The sequence below is a fragment of the Octopus bimaculoides genome, chromosome 15 (assembly GCF_046866305.1).
Source record: "Octopus bimaculoides isolate indiv1 chromosome 15, ASM4686630v1, whole genome shotgun sequence".
Lineage (NCBI taxonomy): Eukaryota > Metazoa > Mollusca > Cephalopoda > Octopoda > Octopodidae > Octopus > Octopus bimaculoides.
The window spans coordinates 53,309,125-53,329,689 of record NC_142942.1 but is presented as its reverse complement, the minus strand read 5'-3'; the positions used below and the strand labels follow the sequence as shown (position 1 = coordinate 53,329,689).

At 35.7% G+C, this 20,565-nt stretch overlaps 1 protein-coding gene across 7 annotated transcripts in view; it reads right to left on the bottom strand.

Moving 5' to 3' along the window:
- LOC149132534 (uncharacterized) overlaps positions 1 to 20,565 on the bottom strand; it is a 127,797-nt gene that overhangs the window by 23,481 nt on the left and 83,751 nt on the right. For all 7 annotated transcript variants that reach the window (XM_089363872.1, XM_089363869.1, XM_089363871.1 and 4 more), the window contains one exon: positions 401 to 2,418. In XM_089363872.1, the coding sequence (XP_089219998.1) occupies positions 401 to 2,418 (2,018 nt within the window). The remainder of the gene's footprint in view (positions 1 to 400; positions 2,419 to 20,565) is intronic.

Here is a 20,565-nt window from a genome sequence, read left to right as displayed (position 1 = left end):
GATGATGATGATGATGATGACGTATTAGACAAAATATTTGGGATATTAAGTAATGTCCCCTTCTTTTCAGGGCCTAAATCTGAGATCGATGTTGTATTTCCTCTCACTGGCATAGACAAAATCAAACAGTTGTAATGATTTATATTTCCAAAATGCATCCAAGATATGAATGGAACTTTTATAAAAGATTCAGATTAACTAATAGAAAACATTCTGATCATTATTAATTTCTAAATTTGGCATTTAGTAGATGTCTATTTGAGATGCCATGCAAAATTAACTAAACGATATGGCTATTCTTGTGTCCATAAAAAACTCATAAACAAGATGAACGCAAAAATCACTAAAAAGAAAAAGAAGATAAAATAAAATATAAAATAACATATAAACAAAAACTCACTTAATGTTCCCATTTTTTCCAATTGTGCTTTGGCTTTTAATTTCTGATACTCTGACAAAACCATTTTCATCCACGGTCAGTGTCATCCCTAAACCAAGAATCCCTTTCAATACTTCCACCCGAAAGGGTTTCTCTTCAGATCTAGTTTGGTTACTGTTTTTCCTTTCCTGTTTCATCGTACTTGAGAAGAGTCTCTTTGATAAAATAAGTTTTTCTTTATTGTTCACAGAAGAGTTACTAGTTGGCAGTATTTTTTCACTAACATTCTTCAATAAACTCGTATCAATAGCATATTTGTTCAAAGATCTTAGATGATTGTCTTGAAATGACTCAGTCATATAACTGGACGTCATGGCTCTCGGTAGGGATTTCGTATCCCTTGATTTTAGGTGGACCTCAGACGTCATTGTGTTTTTCAGTGGCTTTGAAGATCGGTCGGTCTCTTGATCCCCATCATTGCACATATCAAATGATGATTCTGATGTTTTACAAGAATCTGCTGATTCAAAGAAATCGGAATGGTTACTCTTTTGAAACTTGTCGCCTAGTTCTGTTGATATTTCTGATAAATCTTGATAAGTTGTTGTATCATCCTCATCAGTTTTTACATCATAGTACGCTGTTGACGAGTCATCTTCAGATTTAAAGTCATCAGATATATTGGAGTACGGAGAAGCAATGTCTCTTTTGTGGGAAATCTTTAGACTATTAAGGGAGCTGTTTTTCTGAATTCTCGGAGAATCAGGACGTCCAGAATCTGGGGACATCACCAAGGTTTCTTCAACGCCATCATTTTGGGAATGCATTAATGACAAGTGTGTGTTAATATCTCCATCTTCATCAGCAACTTGTGCTCCAAAAGAGCTTGGAAGGCTACCGTCAGTGGAGAAAGGGGATTCTAATTCATCCTCAAGCAACTCATTGTAGGAAGCTAATTTTTTCTGGTTATTATTTGACTGGAAACTCAAAAGATCGTTTGAATTATTTGTGATCTTGATTTTTTGGTGATGGCTAATGGGGAATCCAGTCCTGTTGGTATTGAAGTTGTTGAGGTTGTGTTCTGATCTGTAGTTGTCTTGCTGATCAAGGAAAGGATTGATGTCGATATCATCCAAGTCAGATTTGCTCTCACCAGCAGCTTCTCGTGGTGCAACAATAGTGCTTTGAAATGTAAGATCGGCTTTGTGTGGTGGTGGACTATCTAAACCTAAAGAAATCAAATCCTCGTTGGAGTAGCATGGACAGATGATACTGAAGTTGTTGTTCAGTTCGTTTGAAATTAATGAGTCGTCGGACTCATTTAATGAAAATTCTTGCTTAGAGTTTCTGTACTCTGACATATTTCTCTGACCGGCTGAATTATTCGGCACACTGCTGTGCTCACTGACAACATCTTGTTGGACACATTTGTCTTCAACAACACCTTTTGTAAGACTCTTATCTTTTGAGTCCCCTAAATTAACTTCAGTAATGTCTTGTGTCTCACTGGACAGATTCAGAGTACCAATAGGATCTAAACAAAGGGCTTCAGTGGTTGACTCTTCTGGTACAGTTTCGCTTGTAAGGTTTTGCTCTGTGTAGCTACTACTGGTCGATTCTTGTAACAGAGCAACTTCTGATGTTACATTATTCAATGAATCTAATGATATTACAGAATCCTCTGTACTCAAGTCTTTGAAACTTATCAACAAATCTTCATTTTCATCAAATTCCTTTGGTTTGTCTTTGATGTTTCTGTTTTCCAATTCTATCTCAGGGTTCCACGTGTTGTTGCTGTTGTTGTTGTTGACTTTTGTTTCCTGGTTAATGTTTGTTTCTGATTCAATGTTTTCATCTACTGCGATAGCATCCTTGCGCAAAATTTCGAAAGTCAAGGACGGACCTTCAGAGTTGATTATGTTCAAACACTGGTTAAATGGAATCTTGTACAGAGAATTACCATTGCAGGATACCAAGCAGTCTCCTTGGTTCAGCAACTTTGATTTTGAACAAAGTCCTTCAGGATCTAAGCTTTTGATCTGTAAAATAAAAAAGAAAAAACAAGGATATAAGACCAAAGACATTATTAATGAATGTTAGAAATCTTATTTCATCATGCCAAGAGCAGAAATAATAATAATAATAATAATGATAATAATAATAATTATTATTATTATTATTATTATTATTACTAAGGCAGGGAGCTGACAGAATCGTTAGCATGCCAGACGAAATGCTTAGCAGTATTTCACCTGTCGCTACGTTCTGAGTTCAAATTCCACCAAGGTCAACTTACCTTTCATCCTTTCGCGGTCGATAAAATAAGTACCAGTGAAACACTGGGGTCAATGTAATTGACTCATCTTTTCCCCAAAAAATTGCTGTCCTTGTGGCAAAATTTGAAACCATTATTATTATTATGGAACGTAACACCTGCGAAAGTCGAGGGATTACTGTGTGTGTGGGTGTGTGTTATATATATATATATATATATATATATATATATATATATATATATATATATATATATATATATATATACGAGTGTGTATGTGTGTTTCTGCAATGTACTCCTACACATATCATACCTGTAGCAGAATTAGCAACAGGTAAGCAACAATTATTACACAGGTACACAAAACACATTAGTCAATGGAATGACATAAAAAGAAGGATGTCAATTGAGTTTCCCCACCCTGCATTCTCCCATTTTAACCCCTTCTCCCAACGTTTCCCTTCCCACAGCCATTTTCCTTAGTAACCAGGTGGTCATGTTGACACCAGGTGAGATTATGCGTGTTAATTAAATCCTCCTACACTGCATATGCTGTTGTGTGTGTGTGTGCTTGTGTATATATGTATGTATGTGTGTGTGTGTGTGTGTGTGTGCACATATGTATGCATATGCATTGTGTTCAGTGTAAATACATATAAATGTGTGTATATGTGTGTACGTGCGTGCATCTTTGTGTTTGTACCCCCATTGCCACTTGACAACAAATGTTGGTTTGTTTACATCCCCATAACTTCTCAGTTCAGCAAAAGAGACCAACAGAATAAGTACCAGATTTGAAAAGATAAGGAGGGTGGGGGTGATTTGTTTGACTCAACCTTGGGGCAGACGCAAGGGAGGGGCATGAGGGCCACATGTCACCTTCAAGAAAATAAGTGCGCCCTTCTAAATAATGTTATCACGCCCTTTTCTCCTTGAATTGTATTTCCCTCTGACCTTGTACCCTCCCTTCAAAAAATTCCTGATATTGAGGGTGGTGTTGGTGCTACTACTCTGCTGGTGCTGCGTTGCTTTGATATTAAACAACAGAGTTAAAAAAAAACAAAAAGGGAACAGCAACGGAATAAAGGTGATAATGCATGAGAGTTGCATAAATAAGGAGGAGGAGGAGGAGGAAACAGAAGCATATCAGGAGGAGAAGTAGAAGGGTTATGTTGACCCAACCCTTTAAACTAGATAAACGGTAAGAAGGCTACTAGAGATCACTTTACACCTGCTCAGCCAATCTCCCGGCCATTATCTCTACCCACACACCTTACCGATACTTCCTTCGTGAAGAAAGTATTTCAAAGACCCTATTGACAATTTGTCACTCCTACACAGCTACCCAGTTAGCAACCTGCACTTGACATGGATCCTTACACTTATAAACATACATACACACATATATAAACATGCACACCTATACATATAATTACTCAAATATATATATATATATATATATATACACACATACACACACATATATAAATATACATATATACGCACATATATATATATAGTTTAAAGACCAAATTATGGGAGAATCAACAAAAAATGTATTCCATCTAGTCAAAGACAAATATAAATTTACATACACATCTGAAAGAGCTACTAATAGTTTCATGCTTGTATGATACTTGAGCATACACGGTGTATTTTATGAAAATGCCTGTTCAAGTATTATGAAAGCATGACACTCACGGCAGCTCTTTTGGTTTTGTATTTAAATTGATATATATATATATATATATATATATATATATATATATATATATATAGCCTAGTATCTCTATCTATATATACATAGCCAAGTTACGACGACAAGGGTTCCAGTTGATTCAATCAACAGAACAACCTGCTCGTGAAATTAACGTGCAAGTGGCTGAGCACTCCACAGACATTTGTACCCTTAATTTAGTTCTCAGGGAGATTCAGCGTGACACAGAGTGTGACAAGGCTGTCCCCTTTGAAATACAGGTACAACAGAAAGAGGAAGAAAGAGTGAGAGAAAGTTGTGAAAGACTACAGCAGGGTTCGCCACCAGCCCCTGCTGGAGCCTCATAGAGCTTTAGATGTTTTTGCTCAATAAACACTCACAATGCCCCGTCTGGGAATCAAAACCACAATCCTACGATCACAAGTCCGCTGCCCTAACCACTGGGCTATTGTGCCTCCACACTTAGTTATAGTCTTTAATAAGCAATTAACTAATCATAATCAGTAATTGAGCTTGATTTTTGCCTTTCATCATTTCGGCAGTGTCGATGACATCGACTTAACCACCTCACCTGAAATAGTGGCCTTGGGCTATAATTTCAAACCAATATTACATAAATCCATATGTCTGTGTGTGAGTATGAGAGACAGAGAAAGTGAGAGCATGTGTTTACATAATGTTTACATTAGACTGAGACATGTGTATGCCTATATGTGTATGTGTGTGTGTAAATACACACACATGTACATATATAAATATATAAATATATATATATATTCTTTCATATAAGTATATTTACATAAGTCTGTTTAACTAATATAACGTATATTATATATATGTGGAAAAAATAAACGCCCAGAGGTGGGTCCTAATATGGATGACTAAATTTGAATGTTTGAAAGGAAATCTTTCATGCGCCACCCTGCCATTTTTTTTGATGGCATATCAAGGCTACTCTGGACACACACACACACATGTATGTATGTATGTATATGTATATATATAGCATGTGATATATGTGATTTGCAAGTAAAGATATATTTAACACAGGTAGACAAAAATGCACACTCGCTCACTCACTGCAGCTTGCCACACTCAACACTTTATTTTGAATATAAACAAAAATATTAATAAATTAATTGATGGTTGGATGTCTTTGAATCTAACTGAATTAATTTCTAAAACAAGGATATCATTTCAAATGTGTTCCTTATTTTCTATTTTTTGCATTGTAGGTGTCATTCATTTTCAATAGTCTACAAAAACATGTCTGGCCTTGGAAAAATATTACCTTGCTTGGAAATAGGTGAAGGTTGATAACAGGAAGGGCATCCAACCATAGAAAATCTGCCTCAATAAAATCTGTCTGACCCACACCAGCATGGAAAAGTGGACGCCAAAAAGATGATGACAACGACGGTAATGATGATGATGATGACGATGACTGGTGTCATAGTTTTGCTCAACAGCTTAAGGTTAAAGCAGAAACCGTACTCAATAATATGTCTCTTACCTGTTTAAAAAGTTCCAATTTAATTTAATGGAATGGATTAATATAACAGCCTATAAACAGATTACTAATAATCTAATTCATTCTGTCTATGTTATTTATTAATAAAGCAAATTAATAATTAACCTCAGTTGTTGTGGTGATGAGATTAGCATAATAGAAAAATATAATGATGAATCTATTAATTAGCACTCAACGAAAACATAGCAAATCTGCCGATTTATGATTAACATTTAATTTGATAAAATTAATTTGTTTAGTTTGAAGTGCATTGGGTACCAGAGTTATTTTGAGTGTTGAATCAACCTCTGAATACACAGCTGTTCGAAAAAAAAAGGTTATATATATACATATATATATATAGCATTATAAATTGAGAGTAATGGAGCTTGTGAGGAATCATTTAATCGAAATTGATAGCTAAAAAAACATTTAATTAAAAGTATTTTCGATCTCAATGATAATCCTAGAACTAGATCAAACTTAAACACCTAGTCACCATCATCATCATCACCATCACCATCATCGTGAGTGAACATGGTAGATGGAAACTGAAAGAAACCCGTTTTGTGTGTGTGTGTGTGTGTTTGTGTGTCCGTGTTTGTTCCCACCATCATCGCTTGACAACCGATGCTCGTAACTTAGAGGTTCAGCAAAAAAGAACCGATAGAATAAGTACTAGACTTACAAAGAATAAGTCCTGGGGGCGATTTGCTCGACTAAAGGCGGTGCTCCAGCATGGCCACAGTCAAATGACTGAAACAAGTAAAATAATAAAAGAATAAAAGAATACACTGTGTATATTATTCCAACCTAACGAAGTGCCTTAATTTAAGTGCCTATTCAACTGAATTTTACTTGTGTGCATGTGTGTACGTGTGTACATGTATAAACATATGTAAATATATACATACACACACATATATACATATATACACTTATACACATATATATATATATATATATACCCATATATATGTATGTACATATATATATATGTATATATATATATATATATATATGTATATATATATATATATATATATATATATATATATATATATATGTATATATATATATATATATGTATGTATATATATATATATATATATATATGCATGTGTGTATATGTATATATATGTGGATGGATGGGTGGATGGATGAACAGATAGACAGACAACATATATGTGTGTGTGTGTAAGTAGATGGGTGGATGGATGGACAGACGGACGGATGGACAGACAGACATACAGATAGACAGACAAGACAGAGACAGACAGACAGACAGACAGACAGATAGATTAGTTATTTGCTCTTTTGGCCTGGGCTCATTGTTAAAAAGGAAAACTCTATGATGTCGCATAGCCTGCCAGAAATAGCAGCCAAATTTCCCACAAATCACTTTCTACTGTTTAGAAAAAGAGGAAAGACACATTGGAAAATATAATCCTAGATATACTGTGTCTTAAATAAAAGTAAGACTATCATAATTGAAATGTTTTTGATCATAGTTCCCAGTTGGGTCAAGTTGACCTGGGGCTAAACAAATGCAACAACTAGTGTCAGGTTAAGCCATTGAGGGCAGCCACTATGTGGTCAGTTGATCTGCTAGAAATAGCAACCAAGTCTCTCTCGAATCACCTCCCGTTGTCTCAAAGAAAGAGCAGGATATATTAGACAATTTAGTCTTATATAAAACCACCAAAAACAATAAAAAAACAGAAACAGACAGGATTGTCATGGCTGGAGTATGTTTGAATATTGTTGGTGCTTGGCCAGGATTAACCTGGAGTTAAACAGCAACACATCTGAAATAATTTGTGATGTTGTTTTTATTGCTTTTTTATGTTTTTCTTTTATTCTAGTATTAATACAGGTAAAGCGGTGGAATTTGAACTGCCAACCTTGAGGGTTGCTATTAACGATCAACACATACAACAGATATAAGGGTGTTGCGAGAATTGCATTATTTACAACAAAAGAATTTTATGACAGAGGGAAAGTAAGGGGTTAGGGTTAGGGTTAGGGTTCAGGTAAAATGCTTTGTAACTGAGCAACAACATGAAACACTTGTTGAAGGACATGCGTATATATGTATATACACATGGTTGTGTGTGAGTATACATGCATGCATGTATGTGTGTGTGTATGTGTATATATTTATAAATACACATGTGGGTGTATACATACATATATATATATATATATAAGAGAAAGAGAAACAGAGACAGACAGATAAATAGGTAGGTAGATAGATAAAGGGGTAGACAGACAGAGAGACACATTTTAGTGGTAACACTTAAAAGACCATCCAAAATTGAATAAAGAAAATTAGGTGAGTGCTGTACAGAAGGAAATTAGGTGAGTGCTGTACAGAAGGAAATTAGGTGAGCTACTGTCAAGCTTTGTCAGCAAACTGGTTTTCATTCCCAGTTGTAACGATTTCGCTTTATTGTTTGCATATGTGATACTACATCCGTTCTGAAAGATGGGTTTTTTAGTTAGGAGACGGGAATTATGTTTCTTTTGTTCCTTTATCTTTTAGTCGGAGGGAAGACAATGCCGAAGACCCTTTAAAGGGATTCCAAGACTGGTGGGAAAGAAGGCAGGAGGAAGACATCGTCAATCAGGGAAACTGGCCCAAAAGCTCACAACAGAATGGGCGGGGGGGGGGGGGTCCACTAAAGGTATCCAAATCCTTTTCAACTATCCAACCCATGCCAGGATTGGTAGATGGACATTAGATGGTGATGAGGGAGATTTGACAGCTAAAAATAGCAGTGAAAAATTTTTTTTTAAATCACACTCAACTCTCTCAAAATAAAATGAGATACATTGACACACTGGGTAATACAGTCCTAGAAACACTATGCCTGGAAAAGAAAGACGGAATGGTTGCAGCTTAAATGCTTTTGATCAAAGGAACATTTGATCAGGGCTGACATAGTATGGCAGAATCATTAGAATGTCAGGCAAAATGCATCACAGGATTTCTTTCCTGGTTCTTTTACATTCTGAGTTCAAATCCTAGAAAGGTCAACTTGCTTTTCATTTTTCTGGGATCAATACAACTAAATACCAGTCCAGGTTAGTGAATTGATCGAATTTTTAGAGCATTGGATATCCGTTATTTATTCTGGCCCTTTATAATCTGAATTCAGATGTGGCTAAGGTCAACTTGATTTTTATCATCCTGGGGTCAATGAAATAAAATGCTAATCCAGCTCAGTGGAGGGGTAGAATTTTCAGAGCACTGGTATTTATTCTAACTCTTTACTTTTTGTAATTACCAACAACAATACGGGTACCTTTTCTTTGAACAACAAACATGGAACAAAGATGGGGAACTCGGGTACATGGGTAATTGCTGGTTTTCCATAAAAAAAAAAAAATAGTATCTTTGTTCAGACCTGCACCTAATGGAAGAAATTTCCAATTGCAGATATATGGCCAATACCTTAACTAAAACAGATTAGCTTCAGCATATATTAATATCTTATCAGAGGTCAGTGAATCATTCCAGTCCGCAGTGAGAATAGTGGCTCATACATATGCAAACACAAACTTAGACAGACTAATTAGATGTTTCTAATTTGCATAACAGTCCAAACACTCATGATGTAATTAGGGAACATTAGGCAAATTTATAATTATGTGTTTTTAATAAACTCATAACTTAGCCTCTCAAGGAAAAGTAGACATTGTCATTTTAATTTTCAGAGAATATATAAATAGGCTGTGTGGTAAGAAGTTTGCTTCCCAACCACAAGGTTCTGGGTTCAGTCCCACTGCATGGCACCTTAGGCAAGTGTCTTCCACTATAGCTCCAGTTTGACCAAAGCCTTCTGAGAGGATTTAATAGAAAGAAACTGAAAGAAGCCCATCGTGTGTGTATGTGTGTGTTTGTCCCCCACCACCACTTGACAACCGGTGTTGGTGTGTTTACATTCACCGGCTCCTGTGCTACTAGCACATAAAAAGCACCATCCAAACGTGGTCAGCTTGAGGGTATAGTAGAAGCACTTGTTCTATGTGCCACTCAGTGGGACTGAACCCAGATCCATGTGGTTGGGACGGAAGCTTTTCACCACACAGCCATGTTTATGATAAACATTGAATCTATTTTGAAGATGGAAAGGCTTCAATAGGCATTGTTTATAAAGCTTCCATCACCCAAAACGATAACACAATATCATTAAAAGTAAGACACATTGAATAATGTAGTCCAAGGTGCACAATAGGACAGTCATAGCCGAAATTCCTTTTGATCATGGTTTTGTTCAATCAACACTGAGTGATTGAGTGATGACTAAACAAGGTTAAAATAAGTATATAAACCATTGGAACAAGGTTAAATATATACTGAATTAGCTTCAGATGATTTAGTTTGATGCTAACGATGCAAGGCAGTAACGAGTTTATTGATTAGAGTATATAGCGTTGTTTAATAACTCCTCTTCCATCTCACGCTCATTAGTCAGAATGATGACAACAAGGAGAAATTTTTTTTTGTTATTTTTGTTTTTTTTTAATCTTTGGCTTGAGATCATGTCTTGGCTTGCTTTTTACTTTGGATTTTTTTATTTACTTTATTGATGTTATTGTTGTTGTGGCTGCTGTTGTTTTTTGCTTAACTCCAGATCAGTTCTGACTTTGCAGACCTACGATAAAATGTGTTTCTGCCTATAACCAATCATAGTCAAATCTTATGTTGCTAAGACCACATCATCCAACATGTCCCATCGCTTATTATTTTTAGGGAGATTTTTTTTTCCCCTTGATATGTCTCCAAGATTGAATTACCATGTAGACCACACTCACCCCAAACTTGTTACTGATGCTATAATTTTCCATCCTGTTTGTCCAGCTTCAATGTGTCAGCCAGTTATACAAACGCAGACATGCGTTTAAAACAATTTACATTATAATTGAATCAATAAACAATACTGAAAAACCAACCCACAAATCTTTTAATACCTACATTTCCTAATTAACTATCTTTCCTAATTAACTATCTTTAGACTGTACATTTTATCCTTTGGAAACAAAGCTTATTGAAGCCTTTCTCCAAAAGAAACAGAAACATTTTCATGATAAACAACAACAGAAATTAATGATGGAATAACGATTATTTGCCAACATAACATGGCAGTCCTGGTTTAGGACGAATGTTGCTGTAATTTAGCCCCAGGAGACATCGTCTCCAGCTGGCTATACAACACGATCTGTGTCCTTATATTTTAGAACAGAAAAAAATATATATATATGAGGACACAGATCGTGTCGTATAGCCAGCTGAAGACAATGTCTCCTGGGGCTAAATTACAGCAACATTCGTCCTAAACCAGGACTGCCATGTTATGTTGGCAAATAATCTTTACTCCAAAGTACTGTTGCTGAATATCTCTCGTTGTGAGATTTACAAATAGTAATTTTCTAAGAAATTAATAATGTTATTGCTTAAAGAATTGTAAAAACATATAATTTAATCTCACTAAACAAATAGAGGTATATATATCCTTTGAAAATTAACAACAGTGTCTACTTTTCACCTACAGGGACAAAAAACATCTGGATTAACCATAGTGTCTACTTTTTCACAGTAATGCTAAAATGTATGCTTACTAAGAACACATCCCCATAAGTTTACCTTATGTCTTTACTTAACCCACTCAGGCTTACCTGTAATTTTAGCCTTGACACTTAGCCAAATCCCCAATATAATAGGAACAAGCAAGTCTTTTGTTAAAATTTGGTCAAATTAAAACTAGATTGACTAATCTGAATAATGTTAGGCCAACAATGTGGAATTTGGCTGTTTACAAATGTCAACTCACAACACTATTTAGTTGCTGGTTTGAGTATTTTTACTAATTTCACGACTACGAAGTTCACAGCAACCAAATACTTCCAATATAGTTTGTTTACAACACAAAAGCATACATAATTTCCATTGTAATTTGTTTACAACATAATAGCATTAATTATTTACAACCAAGGAGATTCTGCAAATTTTAGCTTTTCGAAGATTCCGATGAAAATCAAGAACTCATTCAAAAGAAAGTAAAGAATAATCTGGAATAAGGTACAGGTGAAGCACTCAAGCGGAAAATCATAAAGGTGTATTGAATGAGGAGGTCTTGCATCTTAATCAATTAGCAATACTGCATGTGGAACATTAGTATTAGATTAAGAGAGAACTAATTCCAGATAATAATTCCTAAATTCTAAGTGTTTCTGTTTAGGAGATTTTAGCTAATCTATTTTTTATTGAAGACACGTGTTTTTTTACCTTTTCTAGGTATGTGCAGACATTAATTATCTCTCTGTGATCAAGGCTGATAGAACTTCTCTCCCTCTCTATATCTCTCTCTCTCCCCCTCTCTCTCTCTCTCTCTCTCTCTCTCTCTCTCACACACACACACACACACACACACACTCATATATGCTACAGGCTTCTTTCAGTTTTCATCTATAGAATTTACTCATAAGGTTTTGGTTGGCAATGGGAATTAATAGAAGATATTAACAAGAAGATGTTAGCTAAGATATTAGCTCAAGGTACCATGCATTAGGGCTGAACCTAAGATCACATGGTTGGGAAGTAAGCTTCTCAAGCACAAAGCCCCTACATACATACATACATACATACATATACGTATATAGGAGAGAGAGGAGAGAAAGGGGACATGCTGAGCTAAGTCTCATTTACAGGTATCAAGTATTTTAACTTCAAAGTAACATTCCGTTTTTTCTTTTATTATTAGAGTTTTCCTGCTTTGTTCCAATTGAATTGACCTAGTTTTTGTTTTTGTTTCAGTTAATTTCACCTGTTTGATGGGTATTTCATTCAATTATTTGTTAATTGGCTTTTGAACTTTATATATACATATATATATATATATATATATATATATATATATATATATATATATATATATATGTATATATGTGTGTATATATATATATATATATATATATATATATATATATATATATGAATACATGCACACACACATACACACACATGATTGATGCCTTATTTCACACAGAGTTGTACTGAGTGACATTTGCAGCTAATTCTGAATGAAGTGTAATTTGCCTCTTAGCTACAGTAAAAACAAACAAACATAACTTTTATGAGTAAGTGTCAATGATAAAGACGAGATAAGTTTAAAGATCTAAGAATTACTTTCACAAAAATCTCTATCTTCGTATTTAAGGATAGAAAATAAACTGGTCTTTATTAGAATTTTTGCATACATTACACAATGCATCACTCACTAATTTATGCCGTTGTGTTAGTTCGTTTGAGTTATTACTCTTAGCCCACTTTTTAGAATTATGCAAATTATATTGGCTAAAATTCTTTGCAATTCTTTTGTTACTTGTGAAAATCTGTTCACTAACCAAGGCAGGTTTGAGAAGATTGTACTTAGCTAAAGTGGTCTATCAAATAAAACTGCCATCTTGCCTGCTATAATGAATGATCAGTTTTTTTTATTTCCTTATATGAGTTAAAATTAAATTTCCTGTAAAATGTATTCTAAATTCTTCTTTTGTGAGAGTCAATTACAATTGCAAATTGATGAATGAGTAGTGTGAGAGTAAACCGAGAATTTTGAACTCACACACACACACACTCAACTATACTGAATATTCCTTATCTTACTTTTTTAATAGCCAAATATCTCTCTATCTACCTATCTATCTATCTATCTATCAATCTATCTATTTATCTATTTTTCTATCTATCTATCTATCTATCTATCTACCTATATATATATATATATATATATATATATATATATATATATATATATATATATATATATATAATTTGAACTCAGAACATAAAGATGGACAAAATGCTGCTAAGCCTTTTGCACAGCATGCTAACAATTCTGCCAGCTCAATGCTTCAAATAATAATAATAATAATAATAATAATAATAATAATAATAATAATTATAATAATAATAATGTGCCCTAGGTATGATAAAAAAAGGATGTCAGAAATATCTAGATAAGATCCCAGGAGAACCATGTCTCAGAGAAATCCAGAAGATTGTGCTGACAAGTACTGACCACATCCTAAGAGAAACCCTACCCCTTTAACTGTCTGTGTTGTATTACTTGAAGATATTTCACTACCTTCCTTCCCCAAGCTTTCAGTCATACTGTAACATCTGTTATCCTTCACTCGCCCCAGGATGCCGGGTGTGTCTTGGCAAGTGACTGTAACAGATATGCAGATTAAAAATGACAATAATAATAATAATAATAATAATAATAATAATAATAATAATAATATGTGACTTCTACACAGTTTCCTTCTGGTAAATCTGAAGCACAAGCTATGATTTGCTCCAAGGCAATGATAACAGAAGACTTTTACTCAGGTTACCTCGTAGTGAGGTCAAATGAAAATCATAGAATTACAGCAGAAACCTCTTAACCACACAGTCGTATCTGTGCCCACATGACTCGACAAAATTGAGGGCCAGTGTCATAGCAACAACAAAAATAAAACAATCATAAGAAAAATAATTCTTAAAAAAAAAAGTAGAAATTCAAATATATAAAAAAAAAGCAGAAACAAATGAAAGATTCATTAAACAATATAAGACCAAAACAAAAAAGCTACAAATTCTTTGAATCTCTGTGGTATTAGATAACATAGGTTATTGTGTGTGTGCGTGTGTGTGTGTGTGTGTAGTTTTTCTTCTTAAATGATAAAGATCAGTTACATGTGTCCACAGGGAAATTGCAGGCAATGTGGGATATCTAAGCCACTAACAACGACAACAAATAGCACAACCATCATGATATCAACAACGCAAACAAGCCAGCAATGAGCCAACATCGGTGCCTCGAGAACAGTCATCCAGTCTGCTAGACACAGCTGCTAAATCCCCCAAATCCAATCTTAAGATTCATCGATTAACATGGCCCTGGTTTATCTACATGTAGGAAAAAGACAGGATGGTCACACCTGGAGTGTCTTTGGTTAGATGTTTGCTTGAACAGGACTGATCTGTGACTAAACAACACTAGAGATTGTGAAAAGAAGGCTTTTTTTGTAAACATGCAGTTTTGGGTTCAGCCCCACTCTGTGGCACCTTGGGCAAGTGTTTTCTACAATAACACTGGACTGACGAATGCCTTGTGAGTGAATTGAGTAAATGGAAACTGTGTAGAAGCTTTGTTGTATATATATATATATATATATTGGGTCATAAATATATATATATATATCCCATAAATAATGCGTTTTTTTCAATTGCACGAGCTAAAAGTCAAAGGGAGATGGGATAAACTACCTGCATCAACTTGCTATAAAAGCAGGTAGTAATTTTACCTTGTACTTATTCTTAGTGCAAATTTTGAAGAGTGCAGTTCGATTTTAACAGTTATTTTTTCAAAGCTATAATGCAAGTGACAAAGGATGGTGGTGATGGTGATGGTGATGGTGGTGGTGGTGGTGATGGTGGTGGTGGTGGTGGTGGGGAGAGTCTATAGACACCTGATGGCATCTACCATAACCCTACCTCACCTCATCTCCCTCCCCCCCCAAACACGATATATGTACCTTTAGTAAAGTTGTTATTTTAGTAAATTAACTGAAGAAACTAAAGACATACCAAGAGCATGATAGACACAGAGTAACAGCAAGAGAGAGAGAGAGAGAGAGAGAGAGAGAGAGAGAGAGAAACTGGTGATTGAGATATGTATGAAAATATATATATATATATATATATATATAAACACACACACATACATATATATAATAAAATAAAATGGGGCAGATGATGATAAGGAAAAAACATAGAGAAAACAAAAAAAAAACACAAAGGACATGGAAACGTATGTATGTATGTATGTGTGTGTGTGTGTATGTATGTATGTCATTGTTCAATTCTATTTCAAGATTTCTTGCCAATAGAGAAAGAACCGGTTTCTAACCTAGATCCAAGGCCCCTTTGCTAGAATTTCAACATCAACAACAGGACATTTTTGTTTGCAATGTATGTATGTATGTATGTATGTACATATGTATGCATGCAATAGCGTAGCTAGCAGGAGGCGGTAGGGGCAGTCCTCCACTGGCAGCACTTTTAAAGGGGCAGTACTTTTGGACCTGCTGTAGGCAGTATGTGGTTTTTTGTGGGGTCTGGAGGCAGCAAACAGGAGGGCCACCCAGGCAACACACACTCTAGCTATGCTAGTGTGTGTATGTATGTATGTATGTATGTATGTGTGTATGTATGTATGCATGTGTGCAGATTTGTATGTTTTATTTTATATATGCATTCTTGTATGTATGTATGTATGTATGTATGTATATATATATATCTATATCTATATATATATACATACACACACATGTGTACCTGTGTGTATGTATGTGACTCTCAAACATCTGATAAGAGGATGCACCTGAAAAATTCTAAGTAATGTGAAGCTGAATTAAAATGTTAATAAATGCATCTAACTCCAACCAAAGATGTAGAGTTCTACCTTCTTCCACTCACTTGCACATGTGTGCGCACGTGTGTGTGTGTGTGTGTGTGTGTGTTATTTGATTGGTATGAAGCTGCTACAGTGATTGAAGGGCCTAGATTTCATACTGAATCTCTCATCAAACTCAGTTTAACAAATGCTTTAACACCAACATCTGGGCCCTTGATCTATTCTTGCTGTTTCGCAACTTATAAATAATCTTTATATATTCTGATTTATGAAATAAGTTCTTGTCCATGTTTTCCCTGTCAACATGGACAAGAAATGGTACAAGAAATTTCAAATCATTTGCCATCCTGCTCTGTTCTACAACATCTATAACAAGAAAAGAAAAAAACACAGAAATCGTTTTTAAACATTTGAAGTTGTACAGATATGAAAGTAGGAGGTGGGAGTGGGAGTGGGAGAAAGATGGCAGTAAAAGGGGCAGGCTGACATATGGATACAGACAGACAGATGTGGATAGATGAATGCATGGACTGGTGGGCAGTCAGACAGGCATAAATACAAACAGAAAGAGATCAAGTAATGTAACCCAGTGCTACTCAAAGTGGTGGTCCGCGGACCAGAGCTGGTCTGCAACCAATCAGCTGCCAGTACATGGCGAGTTTCCAGGAAAGTAAAAAACATTATAAAATGCTTATAAAATGCTTATGTAATATTGTATTATTTGTTTACAAAATAAATATAAGATTAAAAAATTGTCAACTTTTATTATATTTTTATTATATTCTTTATATATATTGTTTCCAGTATAAATTAATATTACTAAGAAATATTACCGGTCCCTGGCACATTGGAAAAAAAAAACTGTCGGTATGCCACATCAGATAGTTTGAGAAGCACTGGGGTAACCAACACAAAGCAACAACAAAAAAATAGTGTCTGGATGCATGTAGGGAGATTTGGATAAAAAGAAGAGAGAGTGATGGAGAGGAAGAAAGGAAGAGAGAGATATACTAACAGACAGACGGAGAAACAAACAAACAAACAATGCACCGGTCAGGCTGACAGAATGATTGACAGATTGGCAGAGTGACAGGCGAATAGGAAGGAAGAAGGTGATGGGGAAAAAAAAAAAGACTTCTAATTAAGGTATAAGTAGAAAGAGTGAGAAAGAGAGAAAGAAAGAAAGTGAAAATAAAACGCAATAGAGAGTGAGAGTGGTGTGTGTGTGTGTGTGTGTGGTCACTCCGTCAGCTTGTACATTAGTTAACTCTAGAAGCTCTCTGTGGCATGACTCTTTCTCTACTTATCTTTCCATATCTCTCCTTTTTTTTTATCTCTGTCTCTCCTTCTGTCCAGTGTCTTTGCCACCCACTTACACACACACACACATGGTTATGTATATGTGAGAGAGAGAGAGAGAGAGAGAGAGAGAGAGAGAGAGATGTGAGGCAGGGTAATTGCGTGTGTCAGTGCTTGTATGCAAAAATCACAGTTTATGAACAGAGTATGGAGGAAGAGAGAGAGAGAGAAGAATGAAAAGGAGGGGAAGGGAGACAAGGAAGAAAAGAAGGAGAAAGAGAGGGGAAAGGAAGAGAGAAAGAAAGAAAGAGAGAGAAAGATGTCAGGATAAACACAATAGTGACCTGGAGAGAATGTGTTTTCTCAACAAGGGGTGACAGCAACAATTAAAAAATAAATAAATAAACCCCGGCTGTATTGGTTTACATACTATCTCATAATATTGCCTTTACCATGACTGACAGCAGCAGCAGCACCACCACCACCACCACAACTACAACAATCACCACTACCACCACCATCATAATCACTACCACCACCACAACCACTGCTACCACCAGCACTACTACTTTCCTTGTTGTTCCAACCACCCACCACAGCTTCAACCATAACTAAAATGAAGGAGGAGGAGGGGGCGTCTCTACATAGTCTTAGATCAACCTATGAGAAATAGCAGCTAAATATCTTGTGAATCATACTTTACCAACATGCAAAAAAAAAAAAAAGACAGGACATTTTGAAGGATGTAGTCCTAGATACATGTCTACACTTTCTCACTCAAAAAAAAAAAAAAAGAAATAGAATAGTCATAACCCGAGTGCCTCTGATTTGATATGATCATGTGATCTGGTTTGATCTGGATCTAAACAACAACCACAACAACATCAGTACCAATAATAACAGTAGCTGTTATGTCATAGTTGTTGTGATGCAGTTGTAGGTCAGCTTGGTTCTAGCAGCTCTGTTGACACACAAGCAGTTAATCAAATGCATTAGGTGTGAACTTAGGATCAATTGAATTAGTAATACCAATCGTTTCTCAGCTAGATCAGCGCCATGCACATAAAATGGTTTATTGGAAAGGGTGCAGAATGCAACTGCAAACGTGTTGCATTATTTTTCCACTAAATTCCAGTCTGTTCTTATATAACCATTGTTCTTATTTATTTCGTTTTTGGATTTGGTTTGCAAGATTCTTTATGGGAGTTTGTGTGTTGAAGCATATTCTGTTGTGTCTGGGGAGATTATAAATTTGGCTCATCAAGTCCTGGGTTCAAATTCAACTGAGGTGGACATTGCCTTTCATTCTTTCAGGATCAATAAAACAAGATCAAGTTGGGCCCTGAAGGCAATGTAACTGGCTCCAAATTTCCCCGAAACTTCAAGCCTTTAGCAAAATCATTGGCCCAGTGGACAAAATGCTGAGCATCATTTCATCCGTCTTTGCGTTCTGAGTTCAAATTCCACCAAAGACAACTGTAACTTTCATCGTCAATGAAATAAGTACCAGTTGAGTACTGCAGGAGGGGGGGGGGCTCAATGTAACCAACTAACCAGCTCACTTTGCTTTTTGCCCTTTCAGGGTCAATAAAAGAAATGTACCAGTTGTACGCTGAGGTTGGTGTTATCAACTAACCAGTTCACCTCACCATTCAGAACCTTGTGCCTCTAATAGAAAGGATTATTATTTTTTTAATGGAAACTGCATGTATTTATGTACCTGCAATACAGGTACCTTGACAGCTTCTGTTTTAATCTAATCAGCAAAGGTGCAAAATCATAATTATATCTATGATCATTGATTGAATGCGCAACTTCGTAATGACTGAGCTGACATTTGATTACTAATCAATTTAACGTGGAAGGTGTTAAACAGTATTACACCTGCAATTATGATTTGCAATTATACTTTCTGTCTATTTATGAAAAGTATTACTATTTCAGTAAATATTCTTTCATTCGTTTCAGTCATTTGACTGCAGCCATGCTGGAGCACTGCCTTTAGTCCAACAAATCAACCTAGTACTTATTCTATCGGGGTCTTTTTGCCAAACTGCTAAGTTATGGGGACGTAAACACACCAACATTGGTTGTCAAGGAGTGACTTGGGGCAAACACAAACACACACACACATAGATATACGATGGGCTTCTTTCAGTTTCTGTCAACCAAATCCACTCACAAGGTTTTGGTCGACCCAAAACTATAGCAGAAGACACTTGCCCAAGGTGCTACGCAATGGGACTGACCTCAGAACCCAGGCGTGGCTGTGTGGTTAAAAAGCTTCTTTTCCAGCCATGTGGATTTGCGTTCAATCCCACCATGCGGTACTTTCACCAAGCATCTTCTACTAAAGCTCAAGGCCAACAAATTTCTGTGGATTTGGTAAATATGGGAACTGAAAGAGCTTGTTGAGTGTGTGTGTGTGTGTATGCACACATGCATGTCCTTGTCTCAACACCACATGATGTATGTATGTATGTATGTATGTATGTATGTATGTATAAATATGTATGTATGTGTGTGTGTGGGTGCATATGCATGTATTTGTGTGTGTCCTTGTCTTGATATCACATGATGTATATATGTATGAATGTGTGTGGAAAACATGTTTGGTCATGAGAAGTATTACTTTGCTTTGGAAACAGGTGAGGATTGATGACAGGAAAGGCATCCAACCATAGAAAAAATGTACCTCAACAAATTTCTTGTAACCTATGCAAGAATGGGATGGAAAAAAAAAAGAGACAGACGTTTGCAACAAGTGTTGAAATCAGCACTAACGAACTAAGAGAAAAACCACCTGGCAGTTTCCCAGTACTGCCACTACTTAAACAGAATGATGATGTTGCTGTTGCTGGTGTTGTTGTTGCTGTTGTTGTTGTTGCTGTTGTTGTTGTTGCTGTTGTTGTT